The sequence below is a fragment of the Macadamia integrifolia genome, chromosome 4, assembly GCF_013358625.1.
Source record: "Macadamia integrifolia cultivar HAES 741 chromosome 4, SCU_Mint_v3, whole genome shotgun sequence".
Lineage (NCBI taxonomy): Eukaryota > Viridiplantae > Streptophyta > Magnoliopsida > Proteales > Proteaceae > Macadamia > Macadamia integrifolia.
This window is the reverse complement of record NC_056560.1, coordinates 2,360,758-2,380,518: the sequence shown is the minus strand read 5'-3', so window position 1 is coordinate 2,380,518 and position 19,761 is coordinate 2,360,758. Positions and strand designations below refer to the sequence as shown.

At 39.3% G+C, this 19,761-nt stretch overlaps 4 protein-coding genes across 6 annotated transcripts in view; 2 read left to right on the top strand and 2 right to left on the bottom strand.

Annotated features, from left to right (window-relative positions):
• Positions 1-950: 950 nt before the first annotated feature.
• On the bottom strand, positions 951-7,878 carry LOC122077152 (UPF0235 protein At5g63440). Its single transcript, XM_042642981.1, has 7 exons — positions 7,651-7,878; positions 7,075-7,189; positions 5,831-5,984; positions 3,355-3,451; positions 2,350-2,438; positions 2,178-2,246; positions 951-1,373 (listed from the first exon to the last, which is right to left on the bottom strand). The coding sequence occupies exons 1-7, from the start codon at positions 7,763-7,765 to the stop codon at positions 1,314-1,316; spliced, it is 699 nt and encodes a 232-aa protein (XP_042498915.1). The 5' UTR covers positions 7,766-7,878; the 3' UTR covers positions 951-1,313.
• A 64-nt stretch (positions 7,879-7,942) lies between these two features.
• Positions 7,943-9,319, top strand: LOC122077153 (probable signal peptidase complex subunit 1). The gene is made up of 2 exons (XM_042642982.1): positions 7,943-8,095; positions 8,830-9,319. The coding sequence occupies exon 2, from the start codon at positions 8,830-8,832 to the stop codon at positions 9,121-9,123; it is 294 nt and encodes a 97-aa protein (XP_042498916.1). The 5' UTR covers positions 7,943-8,095; the 3' UTR covers positions 9,124-9,319.
• A 2,194-nt stretch (positions 9,320-11,513) lies between these two features.
• Positions 11,514-19,761, bottom strand: part of LOC122076908 (uncharacterized protein At4g15970-like) — a 21,574-nt gene continuing 13,326 nt past the window's right edge. The window contains exons 2-4 of one of the 2 annotated variants that reach the window (XM_042642545.1): positions 13,569-13,721; positions 12,306-12,671; positions 11,514-12,198 (exon numbers count right to left, since the gene is read on the bottom strand). In XM_042642545.1, the coding sequence (XP_042498479.1) occupies positions 11,692-12,198; positions 12,306-12,671; positions 13,569-13,703 (1,008 nt within the window). In that variant the 5' untranslated portion in view covers positions 13,704-13,721 and the 3' untranslated portion in view covers positions 11,514-11,691. Of the gene's footprint in view, positions 12,199-12,305; positions 12,672-13,568; positions 13,762-19,761 lie in introns of those variants that run through there. The other variant, XM_042642544.1, reaches the window with a different exon arrangement.
• On the top strand, positions 14,492-17,399 carry LOC122076907 (small ribosomal subunit biogenesis GTPase RsgA 1, mitochondrial). 2 transcript variants are annotated; one of them, XM_042642541.1, is made up of 5 exons: positions 14,492-15,450; positions 15,904-16,125; positions 16,219-16,413; positions 16,525-16,718; positions 16,894-17,399. In XM_042642541.1, the coding sequence occupies exons 1-5, from the start codon at positions 14,782-14,784 to the stop codon at positions 17,096-17,098; spliced, it is 1,485 nt and encodes a 494-aa protein (XP_042498475.1). In that variant the 5' UTR covers positions 14,492-14,781; the 3' UTR covers positions 17,099-17,399. The 2 variants fall into 2 exon arrangements, with proteins under 2 accessions (XP_042498475.1, XP_042498476.1); XM_042642542.1 differs by having other exon boundaries at positions 14,494-15,450; positions 16,903-17,399.

Sequence of the window (19,761 nt, the reverse complement as noted above, 5' to 3'; positions counted from 1 at the left end):
ACCGGAGTGAGAGTCGAAGTTGGAGAAGGAGGAAGAAGAAGAGGAACAGTGGGAGGCGGAGACAAAGAAGGAGAGTGGAGATAGAATTAGGGGAGAGATACGGTGCAACAACGGTGGATTGAAGTTTTAGACCTTTTCTCTCCATCCAACAATTATATTAAGGATGAACAAATCCTACAGCTACTATCCTACTAGCATTCCTAATTCCTAGGTACTACGCTAGCATACCTATCCCTCTTCCATATATATATATATATATATATATGTGAAAGATCATAACATGTGATACCCACATTCGAGTTGCCACTTACAGAGAACGGTTGGCTCCTTAACTTTTTTTGGGTTAAGGAACTGTTTTCTCTTTCCAGTGTGGTAGCTGATGGCTTTGATATGCTCTAGTGATTCATATGTAAGAGTTAAAATAGCTAAGTCTAGGCCCCATAAAGTACAAAGGCCAAAATTCTTGCAGTCCTGATGAACATGAATTGACATTAAAGCTTACTTAAAAAAAATTGACCTTAAAGACTACAATGCCACCTAAAACTCTTTTCATTTGGCAACAAAATCAATGGTGCATTCATGCCTTTCTTCATTTCCTCCCCAACACTAATTGGGTCTCTCAGCAAGCAACTAAAATGCCAACCCCACACACCACTGTTTCAAGAATCGGAATCGGCTGTTTTGGATTCCAGCTGATTCATATGTGCACTGATCAATTCGATCCCTGATTCCGATTTTCATAACCCCTGCCCACACTGCATACCCAACCCAACAATGGAAAATTTAGTAATAAGCTTCCAGCAGAGTGATTGACCCCTATCTCTGCATCTACACTGCATGACCAAACTGCTGGTAACCATCCTTATGTTTTGGGGGGAGGGGGGGGTTTCGGCAATCGGGCAAACACCAACCCCAGCAATGTTCACACTTGAATAGTAAGCAAAAACATATCGCACACAAAATAAGGATCACATTTCCAAAAAAATTCAATGAGTCCACAACAAGAAGCACAAATTTGTTTCATGCAAAAACAGAACTTAATCATCTTCTTTTTAGAATAATTCATATTCCAAAGAGGAGAGGAGTCATGTGTAATGTCTTCCACCCTTGGGTAAATTATACCCATCACAGACAGGCACATAATATAGACCTGAACTTGCACATATGCCAGAAGGATGTGAAGCTGGATGCAAGAAGCATCAAGGTAACAGTTATATGGACCTCAGATGAAACATACCCAGCACTGGCATGTGATATAGACCAGGACCTACACATATACCAGAAGAAGGATGTGAAGCTGGATGCAGGAAGCATCAAGGTTGTGCAGCCTCCAGAAGTTTCTCATAGACCTGTCTAGCGGACAAGTCCTCCACCTGGTTCAAGAAACAAAAGATCAAGACTGAAAATGGAAAAGAAAAATGAACTAGTTTACTACCTTTATACTTCAAAACAAAATAAGGTCAATCTTTTATTACATTGGAGAAGGGGCTCATAGTAGACCCTGTATACTCGAAAAAGAATGACAAATCTATCATACAAATATAATTAATAACAAAGTTTTTTCTGGACTGGGGGTACTAAATGGCTTGGATGGAATCAATTGAAGGATTGAAGGATAGCTCAGTCTTGTCATGCACACTAAAGTGAAAGATCAAAGGCCACATTACCCAGTGCTGATCCGGCCCATGTGTGGTTCTGGGAGGGGTGAGTATGGAGTCAGCACTTTTGTGCAAAGTAGCCGCCTTCAAGATTCGAACCCGGGCATTTGCCCTGGCAGCCCGAACCTTTTACCATTGCTCTAAGCAATGGCCCCTAACTCGAGTGAAAGGTTACCAGCAAAAAAAAAAACACAAAGAAAGTAACGTTTGACAATTCCCTGGCACTGGCAGTGAAACTCCAGAATAAGCTAATAAGTTAACATAATGCCATCCCAATGAGAGCCACCATGTGGCATCATCATATAATGTAACTGTAAATGATGGCATCATTCCCATATCCAACAGCTGAATTCATGTCATATTAGCTTACTGACAAGAAAATGGCATAAAGTACATGTAGAACTTTTCATATTACATAAGAGGCTACTCATGCTCAACAAAGTCATGGGAAATCAAAGCTTGCAGTTCTTAGCTTCTATTAATACCAAAGAAAATAGTTATAAATGTTTACAGACTCACCACAAGTAGCTTTGACTTGTTATTCCACCCCCTTTGAAGAGTCATTTGGCTCAGCCGTAGACCCAACACCTGTGCCAAGAACATTAAGCAAATAAGCACATATGCCCCAAAAATTTGACAGCTTTACATAATGATTAGAACCCTTCAGGTAGTCATATGGTGTGAAAAATACCTTGCCCATAAATTCCAACAGCTCATTGTTAGCTTCTCCCCGTGCTGCAGGTGCAGCTACTGATACACGAACATCATCTGCATTTACTCCTAATACAAATGAATAGTAAATCTGTGGGAATCTACTAAGAATGTCTTAAATGAAACACTAGAAAATATTCCAAACACCGCATATCTGTATTGATATATCAAAGAAATTTGTAAATGTAAAGATATGAAGAATAAGGGCATCTCCAATTGACCCAAAGACCTTGAAAAAGGCATTTCACTGCCACCAAAAGAAAAAAGGGGGGAGGGGGGGGGGGAACCTGACTTTCCACTTTTCCAAGTATCAACATCTGAAGAAAATCAAACTAAGCTCATACGATCAGAGTTTCCAAAGCCAGAATGCAGGCTGCAATACAATTAAACCCCCAAAGTAAAGGACTCCAAGACTGAAAATGATCACACAAACACAAGGAAAAATGGACCGTCAAAATATTTCCTTGGCAGATAGTGGCAACAATAATTCTATGCTCCAACTGAAAATATATCAAAATCAAGATGACAAGTTGGAAATAAAAATGATCCTTTGATTTACAATTGTTGCTGAAGTCTTGAAAAACCAAGACTTTCCCCCATCCATTCAACATAAATATAATTGTGGACAAAAATCTGTCTTATTTCCATTCATGACTATTTTGTTAGGGACATGCCCCACAGTTTGCTTTGAGCAACAAACCGCTACAAGAAGACACCTAGGTCCTAGCCCCCATTGTCACAGACTCACAGAAGGCGCCTATGTCCTAGCCCCCCATTGTCAGGAAGAACGACTATTGGGAGCCTTTTAACAAATTCTACAACATGACCTGATCAATTGTTTCAACAATCTGCTAGGGTATTCTTGGTCAGGCACATGTTCCAGCAATCTTGGTGCCGTGATAGGTGGGCAAAGGTCGGCAAGAAGGGTAGGGTTTTGAGAAGGACAAAAAAGCAACAAATAAAAGAATTAAGTTGGTATATTTACTTGTAATTGCAGAACGCTGGGCACGGTCTTCTACTTCTATTGCCACTTGAACAAGACCACCTTCTAACTGTGATATGCAGGGTGGGACTGGCGCATCCTGCAGAATAGTGATGCAAATTATTAGAAACTAAATTGGCACATAGATTTATTCAATGACAACAACATTTGTTGATGAATGTGGAATCAACATGACTTGCAGAGAAGATCACTAGATTAGGACACAAAATCTAAACATGCAAGTTGACCACATCCATGAAACAGAATAATGACAAGTATCAACTTTATCAGGTTAGCTAGGAACTAGGGCCTCTCTGAACAAATATAATGAATTTGGCTACATCAAAGCCTGAAAAATGTCAGCTGCATCAAATTCTTTAGCAGCCACAAATACAGTCATTAAGGGCCTGTTTTGATAGTAGAACAACTTGTGCAGTTCCAGGAATATGTGCTACCTTTTGCAGTTCCAACAATGTTCTATATAATAATTCCCCAACCAGAGTGATGCAGAACTGAAGACCTACTCAAGTAGGAAGAAATCTAGCTAGATAGTCTAGGCAAACTGTGGCTTGATGGGTTGCTGTTTTATATTTTTATAAACCATGGTCCAGTTTAAGTGATGGTTCAGCTTTGGTTCAATTTAAGTTGTTTGTTTCCTGTCTCCAAAGTAATGAGTTAGTGGAGTCCACATCAGCTAGATCTGATTATGTCTTGTAATCCAAGTAAGAAACAGTTGGGGGATCTTTCCTATTTGGTCTCTAACCTCTTACTAATTTCTTCAATAAAAAGGCAACCCATGCCATGGGCAAGCATGGCCCACGATTTTGATAAACAAGCTTGCTGCTGCCGAAGCACTTCTTCCTCCATGGGGAATCCTTGTGTGTGATCCAATTGACACCTTGCAGTGAGAAGCCTGGGTGGATCATCTATTGTTCGTGCTCTTGTGCTACTGATGTTCTTCAGTCAATTGTGATTCTTATTTCATCCTAAACACCATTGACAAGTAAGATTACTCTCTGAAAATCCCTGTTCTGAATTCTGTTTTCCTGAGAAAATTAAAATAACTTGTTCCCCAAGACATTCTGTCCAGCCCCATCCACCACCATCAGAATCCTCCACCCATCTCAAAGGAACTCGATCCAATTTCCAGGCTTTTCTGACATGTGGATTCCCCAATATACAATTTCTCCTATTTCTGTCCTGAGTTGGTTTTTACACTGTTTCAGGCCTATTTCTTGAAATCGAGTAGGAGTTTTTATATTGCTGATTTATATATTGATCTGTGGTTCTGTTCCGTACATATGACAGATCTATTATCAATCTATATTCAACTACTTAAGACTGTTATCAGATTCTAACTTCTGCCTTTCCTATCCTCAGTCCTACAGGTAATAGATCTACCCCATTTGCTGATCTGATCATTCAAATAGGTTCAGATTTTCAACAGCTGCTACCCTTCCTAATTCTTACACTTGACCTCAGTTTCATGTCCTTTTGCCACCTATTTTGTTCCAACTTGTTTTCTCCTTAAATTTGGATCATTCTTTTGATTTAAGATCTTGTTCTTTAGTACTGTTTGAATCCTTCAGTTCAGTATTACATGACAGAAACAGTTGGAACAGGTTTTGATAATAATTTGGCAAGGTGTGTTGAAATATGTCTAAACCATATTGAAGATCTTATGACAAAAAGGTTTCAACTGGCATTTGTCTTACTCATAGATTGAATCTAAACCACATTTGTCTTACTCATAGATTGAATCTAAACCACCTCTGCAAACTAGCATCAAAGACTAAATGGGAAGGGAAGTTGAAGACCTGATAGGCCATCAAAGTGATGACAACCCAAACTTATGATTGATCATTCAAGGTTACAAGTTACAACAGCCCACAAAAATTACGCTTGTTCTCACTTATAATATGTACAAAATTTTCAACCCATATCTTATATTGATTTCCACTTGCCATAAGGGGAAAAATAACCTAGGTGAGAAAAAAAAAAAAGGCTCAATTAGAGAACATGGTACAGAAGTCAATAAAAAATTGGAGCTTAACTGGGTCTGACTAACAGAAAAAATAAAATTCCGCAATCAATTTTGAGAGAGAGAGATGCCCTAAATAGAAAGAAAGAGAAGGGGAAGATGGCGCAAGAAAGAGAGAATGAGAACAAGGGCCTGATGGGTAGAGAAAGAGAAGGGTGGGGTTAAAGGAGAAACACAGGACCGAGTTCTCCAATGTGCTAAATGAGATGACAGTGTAACTCCCTGCCCCTATCCACCCCTTCCTTTTCTCCTCTTTGATTACCTTTCTGCCTTACCAAGTTTTCATAGTCATTCTAGGATACCAAATTTATATTTCAATTGTGTGAAAAAAGCAAATGACCAACTTACCCAATCACGTAATCAGGTTTCATGCAATGCAAACACAAGGAAACATGACAACAGCAGGGCAGATATCAATGATAGGCAATATATTTATACCTGAGGGTTAGTTTCTGCTGCAACTGAGCTAAGCGCACCATCAACAACATAAATGAAAGGGGCAACTTCTGAGTCTTCTTCTGTGCGGTAACAAACAAAAAGCCCACAACCCACACAGGTCATACGGAATTGTTTTTCCAATTTCCCTTCGCCACTGGATAAGAAAGATCCACAGTTTGTACATATGAGCTCCAAACGCAACTATAATTTACTTACATCTTGAGACCCTGATTACCAAATGCAAATAATTGCTTAGGTTGAAAGCTAGCATGAACTAAATAACCCAAGAAACAACAGTAACACAATCCATCATGAAGTGACTAAAAGGAAAGAAATAATATTTTATCATTGTTTTCGGGAGGGGTGGTAAAAGGATGGATAGGGTGCCAGCAGACATGCCACAAGTAATTGATTTCAATTTTCCCATGCCACAAGTAACCTTTTTAAGAAGCCTTTAATATGGAGTTTAGCTATATTAGTTGATTTCAGTTTTCCCATATACACCAGTAAAAATCCATGCATATTCTAGAGAAAGAGAGATAGAGACCAGTGAAAAATATTATCTAGTTATCAATGCCCAGGGAACAGCTGGCTGTTGACGACTAGTTTTAGGAGGCTAAAACAACTAGGAATCACCAAGCCACCTTAACTAAACCTAGTCTACACTCCACATATTTTGTCACATATTAACAGAACATTCACATACCTTTATCAATGAGGTTTAAAAGGTTTCTCACAACAATTAGAAAGGAATCTCATAAGTACTAGAATTTAAGTTGGAAACCAGGAATTAACATGTAGAAAACATTATTTCATAATCTTCTTTTTTTCTTTTCCCTTTTCTAATTTCTCCCCAACTGGAGCAAGAATGGTGATTTATCTGGATCTAAGCTTCTTTACATATTCCTAATTTACTGCAACTTCCAATTGAAAAGAAGAAACATTAACCAAGAAAAATTAGGAAAAGTGAAAGCAACAAAAGCAATCTCCAATCTTATGGGAGAAACAAAAGAATGTCTCAAATGTTAATATCTAAAAGGGCCATATTATATTAGGGAGAGGGTTCTCAGAGCAATCAGGACAAAGAAGCGCATCAATGAGGTATGACACAATAGTATTATACATAGGAGGGCAATGAATTCATTTCATGAGAGGAACTCTTCCCATTTTTATTTATTTTTGTTGAAACAGAGAAACTCTTCCCATTATATTAACATACTATTGAGGTCAGGAAAAAAAAATACCGTTTTAAAAGAACTTTTCCACCCTCACTAATATTCAGTCTTGCAAGATGTTTCTCCTTGTCCAGCACATATGCTCTGTCAGTTTTACGCTTTGGCATTTTCTGCAACTGGGTATCTTTAAAACAAACGAATTTTTGTAAGAAATTGCTCTGCATCATTAGAAAATGCTCCAACGATAAGAAACATTGAACATATTAAGAAATAGAACAGAGAAAGCATAATTGCCAGGTTTCTACAATCTACTTCATCAAAGAAATCCTAACCGGTTCTTGAGCACATAAGTTTAAACCATACAAAAGAGCCATCGACAACCTTATACATATAGGGAATTGCAAATCAAACGATTAATTGCTCCCCTTGTTAATTGCTACAAGCATTTCGTTAACTTTTAAAGAATCCAAAAGGGGGATTTTGAATTAACAAAACTACAACTTTGCCGTTTGAGAAACCCTAACCCTAAACAGGCGTTAATACTTCATTCAATTGTTTCAAGTTCTACCCAAAAAAACATTTTCCTCAAAAAAAAAAAAAAACCCGTAACATTATCAGAAGAGGGCACACAGAGAGAGAAAGAACCTGTGATGAGAACATGAGAACCACAGTGCTTGCAGTAATAGACGAACAGATCGGACTCTGGGCCATCGGGGGCTGCGTCCTCGCTCGAGTACGTGTGCGTCGTTCTCTTCGGCATTCTTTTTCCCTCAGTTAAGCCTCAGTCTTCACTGCGTCTCCGTTCCGTTTCCTCCTAAATTGAATTCCACAACGAAGCCGAATTCCATTTAAAAGCTCCCATAACTGAGAATTCCTTCAATGAATTCCATTAAAAAGCACATGCGTTTATGAAGGGTAAAATGGTCTTTAAGGGTCGTAACACAAAACCACACAATAATAGATGGGGGTATTGTAGAACCCTAATTTGTTTCCGAGGTGGAAACTCTAAAAGCGGGACAGACGATTTGCGTCTTCTAGGGCATCAACGAGGTGATCTTCTCCGCTGACGGTATCTCCGGCTATTCTTCAGGTATGATCCACCCCATCTTGTCTTTCTCAGACCCTCAATCCCTCCCCCCTCTCTTTCTGCTTTTCGCTGAGTTAACCTTAGAATCGAAGGAAGGAAGAATAGGAATATATCTTTTCAATCCCAGATTTGCATGGTTATCTGACATCGGTCGTCTTCCTTTCTCATTCTTTCGTGCTTCCGTTTAGTTTTCATTTCTATTCTGACCAAACGGGCTACTGATCGGATTCAGAAATTCGTTATCTGTGCTACTGGCGTGCACGATTGCCAATTTTTGTTCTTTTCATCCAATAATAGTCGTTCTTTCGTTCGATTGAGACAGTCAATTTCAATTATCTTGTCAACAGGAAAAAGGTGGGATGGTTTGGATAAAATCATGTTGCCATTGGGGAATTTGATCCTTCCTTGTAAATAGATTATTATGAAATCTCAAATGAATTTTCCTCAAAACCCATCAAATCTACCGTTTCTTTTACCAAATCTTCTATCCCGAGTTGCCTCAGAACCATCCCAGAAGGAGTGAAGAACGCACACATGTACTTAATTCTTCCCATCTCCGAAGCTACAAACAATGATTGAAAATTTTCACCAGGGACCTGGTTTGTCTGGTTCTCGGAGTTTTTTTTTGGATTTAGTTCTTCTTGAATTTATGTAATTTGTTTCCTCGTTGGTAGATGGCTACCACATTTAGTTGGGATAAGGCTGAGTTGTGGTTGTTCTTTTTCACTTGTTGGTAGATGGATTGGCAAGGGCAGAAGCTTGCAGAGCAGCTGATGCAGATTATGCTCGTTGTCTTTGCTGTTGGATCTTTCATTACTGGCTATGCCATTGGCTCCTTCCAGATGATGTTGATCATTTATGCTGCTGGTGTTGTTTTGACTACGCTTGTCACTGTCCCCAATTGGCCTTTCTTCAATCGCCATCCTCTCAAGTGGTTGGATCCCATTGAAGCTGAGCGCCATCCAAAGCCCCAGCCTCAGCCTCAGCCTGCTTCTTCAAAGAAGAAGCCCACCAAACAGCACCAGAAGTAGGTCTTCTGCGAGAAAATATTGGCATATGCTAGAGACTTCATGTTTTACTTTGCTGGCATGGAACCTTGTTTTGTTAGCATTCATATTCAGACAGTGGATGCTTACTCTTTCTTTTTCTTCTTTTCATTGAAGTAGTAAACCATTTGATGTGATAATTATACTTAAAAGAAAAGTGGAGGAGGTAAAATTTTCTTCACCTTGTACTTATCATTTTCTTTTTTATGCATCCCTGTCGAAAATTCAGTGCCAAATGGTTATTTTTTTATCAACTTGGTTAGTATGTTTCCATTAACTATTCACTATTTTATATTTCACATAAATATCAATATGACTAAATGTAGTCATATCAGTTTGGGTTTCAGGGTATCTTCAAAAGATTGGAAAGAAAGGAAACCCAGTTCACACATCAGACTAATTCCTTTCACTGCAAAAACATGGAGTTTTATACATAAGAGAGATACAAGAAGCAATTAACATTTCCTATGAAGTACACTACTGATATCACATTATTATCACATAATTATGTAAAAAGAGGATTGTGTTCTCAAAATTTCGTCATGGTCTCATCAGTTGAGAAATGAAATTTAGTAACCAAAGAAAATTGTTTATGGAATTTCTTCCCGAATCAGGATCGTTAAGTTGCTGCTGCTGCTGCAGAAAGTGTAAATGTTCCTCTAGGGCTAATGCTCTTGAATTCAGAATCAGGAGGAACAGAAGGGATACTGGGGACAAACACAATAAGCAACAGAAATAGAGGGCAAATAACAATGGCTAGTTTACATATGCTGTTGATGAGGGGAGGAATTTCTACATAAAGAGGGAATTTTTTCTTGTCAGGTTGCTTCTGCTGTAGGGGATGGGAGTGGCATTGTTGGTGGAATGAAATTCTGAGATGGTGAATGTGAGAAATAAAATCAAGTTACAGGGAACACACATTGCAGGTCCCCTGCCTCCTGGCTGGCCATAGTAGATGGATGGAGCATAGGCTTTCAAAGGCTTTGCATAATTGTGAAGCGGTAGTTACTGGGTTATACATTTGTTCAGAACTCTAATTATAGTTTAATTCTATTTTGAGTCCCATAAGGCCATGGAAAGAGCTGGATGCCCAACTCTTTATGGGTCAGTTTTCCATTAGGTTCACCTGGGTTTTTCCCATCTTCTGTTGAACATCACAGCGTAAGGAAATTAAGAAGTATTCCAATTCAGACCTTGATTAGAATTTGCTTTCCGCAACAAAGAATAAAGCTGCGCCCGCTAACTAGAAATGACGAGTGCAACTCTTAACTCTGAATGTACCTCGAGAAGATACAGAATAATCCTATTATAACCCATTGAAAACCCATGAAGCAGTAGACCAGAGGATCCCAATTAAAAAATTAAGGGAAAATAGTCAAAAAAAATCCTCTGCCGCGGGTGTGGCTGTGCGGCGAGGATCCGATGGCCGGCATGGCATCGGGGCATGTGCCGATATCATCTCAGCCGTCAGATCCTTGCTGCACGGCCTCACCCACGACAGAGGATGAAAGTCCGAAAAAAGTCATCTTTTGGATTTGGATCCTCTCCAACCTCTCACATGCACACAGCACAACACTTTGGTAGCACGCAGCCCCAAGTGGTCGGCACAGCCCCATGCGTGCATCTGAGAGATTGGAGAGTTATTGGACAGAATCCGAATCCCTCCCAGTTCTTGTATCTCTTCCAGTGCCATCTTGGAGGATCATAGCCATGATAGTAGCATTTGTTGCAATTGTAACCAATTGTAACTTCACCACTAGCACAATCATTCCTGGATCAACACTGGCGAAATAAGTCAGATCACCAATTCTCATACAAGAGCATCCTTTTCACTCTCTTGCCTCCGGTCCCAATCTTCCAATATCAGCTCAGTGACCAAAAATCTAGCCCCAATACTCTCTTTTGTTGAAATACCAGTCCAGCTAACGGAGACAATAGGTCAATAAATTTCTTGAGAAAAGAATACAAGAGAGAGAGAGAGAGAGAGAGAGAGATATTATAAGCAACTGTTTTGCTATCTTCAAAAGAAGATGGGGGATTATTACATTCAAAAGGTGTGGATTTGCCACATGGAACAGTGATATGGCAGTTTTGATTGAATCGAATCCCTCCTATGTATTGGCATGCATTCCCTAGATATCCATGCATGCGGACGACACACTCCCGTGGTCCTGAATTTTGAAAGCTCTATTTTGCCACTAGGCAAACTATATTTGGGCTGAAATTTTAGGCATGAATATTAGACCTTATGGCCTACCTATCCATAAAGTGGGCCCTATCGGATAATTTCCAAACGATAGGTAAATGACTAATTTAACCTGATCTGATCAGATCAGATCACAAAATAAACCTGACAAGCATATCAATGTGGCCTATTGTGAAAAGTTGCCCAGTATTAGACCTTAAATTGGAATGTTCATATGGCTGCTTTGTAACCCAGTTATTAGTCTAATTGGATGATCCAGGCATCTGGTTCAGAGCTAGAATTGCTCGAACTAAACCAATTATTGATGCAAGTCCTTAATGAAAACATACTCAAAAGAGAAATAAATGTTAACTTTTGCATAAACTTGGAGCTCTCCAGGGAGAAGTTGAAGAAGAAGATGCCCACAATCTTTTCTCCTCAGTTGACAATTTAGTGAAGTTCCTCCAGTCTTCAAGAACAAGTTTGAGGTCATGGAACTTCCTTTCAATGCCTTCACAGCAGTCTGCACGCATTGTGCATACCTTGTTCATATCTTCACTTGGCTCACAAAATCCCCCAAAGTAGCTTGTGTCTAGATACTTAAACCCCAAACCTATCATCTGTGCATTGACCATATCATTTCTTATGATTTGTAAGACAGATTGATCACTATACCCCGGATACAAAACCTTCGACATATGCCAGTATCTGAAGAACTCAATTGATACGGCGTCTGATCTAACATAGTTGAATCCTCCATTGATGTCATTCCTTATCTCTGTTGGATTGTCTATGTGATAGTCATAGGCAATGTGAAACTTGCCGCTGGGGCTGAAGTGTAGAAATGGATTTCTTAACCACATCACATCTGCATCCTGCAAATAGTTCACAGTGAGTTCTCTCCTGGGTGCTCAAAAAATGGAGATGAGATTTTACAGATGCAATGATAAAAATTGGAAATAATCTGTGGCAAGATTCGAACCGTGAAGATGAAACTGTAGCCCAATTCAAGGATGGTTCGCAAGATCTCAATCCTCTTCCACTTGAGCTTGAAATAATCTCTAGTAATGAACTGTTTCTCAGCACTAAAATCAACACCAGTTGTAGTGAGGGGGTAGCAGTGAGGGTGTATAGCCTTGCACCTATCAAAAGCCTCCTGATCCATTGCTAAGATTAGCAGGTGATTCAAAAGGCCTTTGGTCCTTTCACCAATATGGAAGCTCTCAAGGAAGAGGTCTAGGATAGAACCAGGACCTGCATATGCTTTGTTAATGGTGGTCAGGATTACAGTCCTATCTTCCATGGAAGCTCTCCTTAACATATTGTTCAGCTCTATACGGTCTCTATTCTGTAGATAACATGAAAAAGGAAACAGTGATTGGTGATACATATTTAGTCCCAGTTAGGAAGTTATTAGTAATTATCTGGAACAGCATAAAATTTACAAAGTGAGGTATCAGTACTAACTATTTTTTTTTTTTTTTTTTTTTTAATGATGGGTATTTAAGCCTTTGGCCTGACTAGTCATGTGGGTCCATACTGACTTTATAACCGCATGGATCGAGTCATACTAGGGTTGAATTAGAACCATTTAACTTTCACTGAAAACAGTGAAGAGCACTAAACACCCCGTGTAAGTGGCCTCAAAGAGGTAAAATGAGTCAAACTCAGAACCTCACGTCTGAGGCAAAGGTCCCTTGCCAACTCAACTACCCTTTACGGTTTCCTATACTAACTATTACATCCATTCCTGAATTTTATTTATCATCGGGCCATAGCTCTACATCATTTATGATAATTATCTAGAAAATCTTCGTTGAAATTGTTGTGAAGCACAATCACCGCTTCCCTTCTTTTATTTCCTCTATTTTTTCTTTAGACTCCATTTGTTTCATGGAAAATGTTTTACAAGAATTGTCTTACTTTGTTTATGAAGTATAATTTTTTAATTGAAATACAATACAAAAAAATTAGGAATACAATTTCTAATTATGAAATCGAATTCTCTAACTGAACCACTAAGGCTACTTTTGACCTTATATAATAGGGAATAAAAGTTAATGATGAATAAAAAACCTAATCATCAAATCACATCAGGGATCTCTCTTAACCATGAGTGAATGAAAATTTAATCTCTTTTTTACCATTGAATGATCTATGAAAAGTACATAAGACCTAAGAAGCACTAAATTTACCAAAGAAAAAAAGACACGTAGAAAAGAGGAAGAAAAGAAAAGGGGCTTACAGACTGAGTCTGCAGTGACTTAATGGTGCTCCGTTGATGAACTGCGTTCCCCCAAAGATAGAAAAGCAAGCTTGCAACAAACAGCAGAAGAAGAAAGATGAGAAACATAAACCTCTTCTCATCTCTCATTCCCATCTCTCTCTCTCTCTCTCTCTAGATGATCCCTCTCTCTTTGTCTGCTTCTTCTGTTCGTTCTTTGTAACAACAAAGAAATGGGAATTCGTTTATTTTTTGGGAGTTGGGGGGTGGTATTAACTGATTTGGTAATAAATATGGCAAATTCGTGAATCAACTTAAATTTCTTACCGGGAAAAGATCCCAAGAAATCCTCTTCCTCCAACTTCCATTTTGGGGTGAGCATCAATTGGCTGAAAATTTTCTTGGGATGTGTGCTTAGATGCTCTCAATTATCCGATGTTCTTCAAACCTCACTACTCACTTTAGAGGATGTGGACTCACAATTAAATGGAACGATACCAATCTAAACTGGTTCACCCTCGACCAATCTAAACCCATTAAAGAATCAAGACCATATCGATAGTAATCTAATAGGAAAAAAAAAAAAAACCAAGATTTTTTCATTACTTTCCTTATGTATGCATATCAACTTAAAACAATATAAATCCGATCAATATGACCAAATGAAACTTGTTATGATCCCATATCAGTTTATGAGAGTTGATTCTACATTGGTTTTTTCTGAGAATTGATGTGAATTGATATGGTCTTGAATCCTTCACCTTGTGTAAATCGATTTATGGGGTTGAGTTTTTTTAAGACTATAACTCGGATGTGACAATCCTTTTATTTATCCAATGGATACTGGATAGCATTACCACGTTATTTCATTTCGGAAGTATTTCTTCACTAATTATATTGCCACGTCATCTTGACACGAGGATGAAAATTCGCGAGCCGGACGGTCCGGGTCCGCCAGAAGGAAACGAAATGGGGAAATAGAACGAGAAGACAACCCCTAAGCTCGAAACTTCTACTGAGAGCTGTAACTGCCATGGCCGGGAACACAATTTTGAAGATTCAGGCTTTCGTTGTCTTGATATTCGATAGATAATTCAGTCTTCTTTCTGCAATTCAAAGCAAAATCCTCTCAAGAAACACTGTAAATCTTGTTGATACGAAACAGATTCCCTGAATTTGAGAGGACTGCCTTCTGCTACTGCTGCAATTTAGGTCCAACTCTATCCATTCACACATGTCTATATCTTTCCTTACCATCCTTCGTAATCGCACGGCTCTTCCCAGTTGCAGCAATTTCCTCCTCCGCCATGTCTCTTCTCGTACTTCCCGTTTCGGTTTCGTCTCCATTGCAGCTCGACAAAACCCTAATAGTAACAGGAAGCAGCCGCCCCACAAGAACCTTCTCAAAGCAAAGGACAGCGTCAGGGAATTATCATCTCTATCTCCCCTTCTTTCTCTGGAGAATCGACCTGTTCTAATGCCGAACCAGGCTATCGGAATGGTTGCCGCTGCCCAGGCCAATTTCATGAGAGTCATCGTCGAGTCAGCGGGTCCGACCCTGGAAAATGCTAGCGAACCTGAGGAACCAGCCGTTGGAGTTGAATTGTTGTGCGTGGTTAGGGCTCTTTTGAAGAAGATCAAGAGGAGGGTTTTGGTTGGGGATAAGGTGTTAGTAGGGTCCATCGATTGGGTGGACCGCAGAGGGATGATCGAAAATGTTTACCAGAGAAGTTCGGAGATCCTCGATCCTCCGGTCGCCAATGTGGATCATCTGCTGGTGCTTTTCTCAATGGAGCAGCCGAAGCTTGAGGCATTCTCTCTCACCAGGTTCTTGGTCGAGGCTGAGTCGGTTGGGATTCCTCTCACGCTCGCTCTGAACAAGTTGGATCTTGTCGATGAAGAGGTTCGATGGCTTGAGTGCTTTTCTTGCTCTGTTTAATAATTGTTTCTTATTCCCTTGAGAATTCGTTCTTCTTGTTCAAACTCCTTACATAGCATGCTTTTGTTGGTGTCAATTGATTATTAAGTATTCACTAAGGATGTTTCAACTAAAATGCTCTGCAAGTTAATTCAGATGTTTGATCTGCTTGGTTAAGTTCAAATCTAAAAACTTATATCAACTAAGTTGAGAGCAATCACTGGGAAATTTTCAACTAAATGCCACTTCAAGTTACTTAAATGTTGGACTTGGTCTGATTTTCTTAGGAGATTTCATTATAATATCAACCAGCTATAATCTCCTAGTTTTGATCAGATAAGAAAGCAGAGCATGAGATCTTAACTTTTTTTCTACTGCTTGTTTGTTACATCTTCGTGTCTATATATTTGTTTGAGTTCTTTGTAATTGACGTTGCAGACACAATTGGCATGGAAAGCAAGGCTCCGCAAATGGGGTTATGAACCACTCTTTTGTAGTGTAGAGTCCAAACATGGCTTGGATTCTCTAGAATTCATATTGAGAGATCAAACAACTGTCACTGTGGGTCCTAGTGGTGTTGGCAAATCCAGCCTGATCAATGCTTTGAGAAGCAATCAACGAGTTCCTTATGCTGCAGAAGCAGATAACTGGTTTGAACATGTGGGTTTGTCTATATTTTTATGTGGTCTCATCATCTTGTAGTTGTCGTGAATCACAAAATTCTTCTCATTCTTAGATCATTGATCTTATCAGACTGAAGGTAGCAAGTGGTTTGAAGATCAGCGAGTTGGTACAGTGTCAACAAGAAGTGGCAGGGGGAAGCATACCACTCGCCATGTTTCTTTACTTCCTTTATCCGGAAAAGGATATCTAGCTGATACTCCAGGGTTTAATCAGCCTAGTCTGATGAAAGTAACAAAGAAATCTCTTGCACAAACGTTCCCAGAGGTTTGTGTTGTTTATATAATAGGCTACATGTAGTTCATGAGTTCATGGTCAAACAAATCCTGATCTTTCTATGGCTCCATATATTGATGCCCCTTGCTGTTATATCTCCAGATCAGAAGGAGGCTCAATGCCAGTGAGCTTGTGAAATGTTCATTTAGTGATTGCCTGCATCTTGGTGAGCCAGGTTGTGTGGTGAAGGGAGACTGGGAAAGATATCCATATTATCTCCAACTGCTTGATGAGATCAAAATCAGGGAAGAATTCCAGTTGAGGACATTAGGAACAAAAAGGGAAGGTGATGTGAGGTAACTTCATTGTAATGTCAAAACTTCCTTATTTGCTTTCTTTTTGCTTGGAAAATTGTCCATTATGTGTATACTAGAAAACTATAAGAAACATTGTCCATTGCATTGATTCACACAAACATCATTTATTATTAGTAAATTAGAATATTCGAAATTGTATCCTCGCCCACCAAAGAATTTTCAGGTACAAGGTGGGCGACATGGGCATCCAACAAGCAGAGCCTAGGCTGGAGATGAAGAAGCACCGGAGACAATCTCGGAAACGGATGAACCAGTCAATACTAGAAGAACTGGATGAGCTGGATGATGTGGATGAGGACAACATGGAGAATGTAGAAGATGGTACTGTTCTAAGAGCCACGGGGCATGAGAACAAGTAGGAAGCCACCTGCAGCATCTCTCATACACTGTATATAGTGGTTGTCAAGGATGCTACGTACTCCCCCTTCCTTTTTTCGGGGGTTTTAAAATGTAATCCATGAGTACAGAAAAATAATTTCTCTCCTGTTGATAGGTTGGAAATGCCATGTGTAGTAAGATATAAGCTGTCCTGGATTATATAGTGAATCCCTTTCATGGCAAATTGTCATTTTTCAGGTAATTGTATATTATTGGGATTGGTTGGGTGACTTGGTTCAGTTTCTCCTTGATATCACATTAAAGAGTACTGTGTTCTCAAAATTTTGGCATGGTTTCATCAGTTGAGAAATGAAATTCAGTAAACAATGAAAATCGTTTAAGGAATTTCTCCCCGAATCAAGAGCTTTAAGTTGTTGCTGCTGCTGCTGCTGCTGAACTGTAAATGTTCTTCTATGGCCAATGCCCTTGAATTCAGAATCTGGAGGAACAGAAGGGGCCATTAGGGACAAGAGGGGGGGGGGGTTAGCAGTGAGAATGTATGGCCTTGCACCTATCAAATGCCTCATGAATCCATAGCTAAGATCAGCAGGTGATTCAAGAGGCCTCTGGCCTGTTCACCATCCTGGAAACTCTCAAGGAAGATTCCTAGGATAGAACTAGGACCTGCATATGCTTGGTTAAGGGTGGTCAGGATTACAGTCCTATCTTTCATGGTAGTTCTCTTTAACAAATTGGTCAGCTCTATATGTTTTCTATTCTGTAGATCAGTCTTATGAGATGAATTCAGTTGGAGATAGGCATTCGGATTCGTAACTTCGGGCTGATGAGGATGAGTTACTTCGGGCTTCTGAGAGTATGGAATCCGTTGTTTCTGATAAACTGATTTGTTAGTTGGGCTTCGCCCTGTACTAATACATTCATTCCTGAGTTTGACTCATCAGTACATGTCTCTACATCATTCATGATAATTATTAAGAAAATCTTCCTTGAAATTGTTGTGATGTAGCATCACCACTTCCCTTTCCCAGGTTCCACTATAGTTGCCACATGGTAAAACATTTTAAAATTTGGGTTCCAATCATGCTCTCTCACACATTCTCTTTCCTTTCCAGTACTCTTCTCTCTTTCCTACATTCTCACATTCTTTCTCCTCTCTACGCTCTGCGTCGTCCGTAATGTATTGTGTCAAATTTCATCCTGAACTAATCGGATTGATCAAAACCAACCGGTTCAACTTGAACCGAATCGAACCCTTATCATTTTGTTTTAAGTAAGCTTTTTATGGAACCGATACAAACCGAATACACCAATCAAAATCAAAAACCGACTGAACCCAATACAAATCCAAGACCAGACCGATAGTAATTTATTAAGAAACCGTAAAAATAAACGCAGAGATTGTGGCGAGTTTCCAACCAACTTATTTTCATGGTAACCAGATAACTAAAAGCTTAGCCCAGTTAACAATTGATTAAACGGTTAAAACAGTGATCACCATCAAGGATTTAAGAGACGGTATCAGTTTGGATTGGATTGAATTGGATTAGTGGGTTTGCTTCTGCATTTTATAAAAAGTATTAATCTTTTTACTATTTTACCCATGAATCAATCCAGATAGGTCAAGGATCAAGGATCAGTCTCAGCCAGTATAGATCCAATATGGCCGAGACCAAACCGATACTTGAAACCATGATCAGCATCGATCATCTAGGTAAATAAGAGCTTAGGTCCAATATGAAGCGAGACCGGTTCTTAAATGAACCACTAGGTCTACTACTGTACTGCGTAGGAAATAAGTTGGATGTGTTTTCCAAATTTATCTGTATATTTTGAAAATGAGGGATATTTTTGACAATTCGTTATGAAAGGAAAGGTTTAAAGAAAGAGCCAAAGAGGGTTCCCATCCCTCCACTCCAGCGATCCGTGTGAACCCTTACAGTTAAATATGGACGCTCCGATTCTAAGTCATTTTGGCGATTCCCAGCCGTCGATGTTTCGTTACTTCTTTGTCTCTGGATGTCGTTCCAAAACTTCCCTTTTTAAGTCCCTTCAGAATTCACTCAGCTTCCCAAGCTTTTGTCTCTCGTCTGAGTCTCGGAACCAGGCTGTATGATCTGGATTCGGATCAAAATAATCTTTGGATATCACGCGGATGATACAGTGCTACTTCTCTTTATTGTTGTAGGGTTTGGGTGGTATCGGGAAATAGTAACGTACTTGTATCTCTGTAGCTTTCATACCCATCTTCTATTTCTCCTTCAATTTCTTCACTCTCACTTCTTGCTACTCCTCTTAACTCCCGACTAGTTTTCTCACTCAGCTCTCCTATGAGTTTATGAGTTTTGAGAACTACTCCCATCCAACATTGGTGCAGAATCTTAGAATCTAATATATTTTGCTTTGAATTCTGAATCGACAAAACCAATAGCACTAGCATATTGAAACAAGCAACAAAAGACTTGAAGTTGATTGCAGAGGAAGACCAGGCCGAGAAGATTCTCGCAATGCATTCTGACTGTTGTCGGTCCTAGTTGTGTTAGGAACTGTATTCTCTTTAACTGCTTAGAACCTCATAATAGAGTTTTTTCTATGTGTTTTTGTAATTTATATTTTTACTGTAGATTTTTTCTGACTTTATTTTTTTCGTTATGAAGATAGGACCAGGTTGTCATATTGTTCGCTG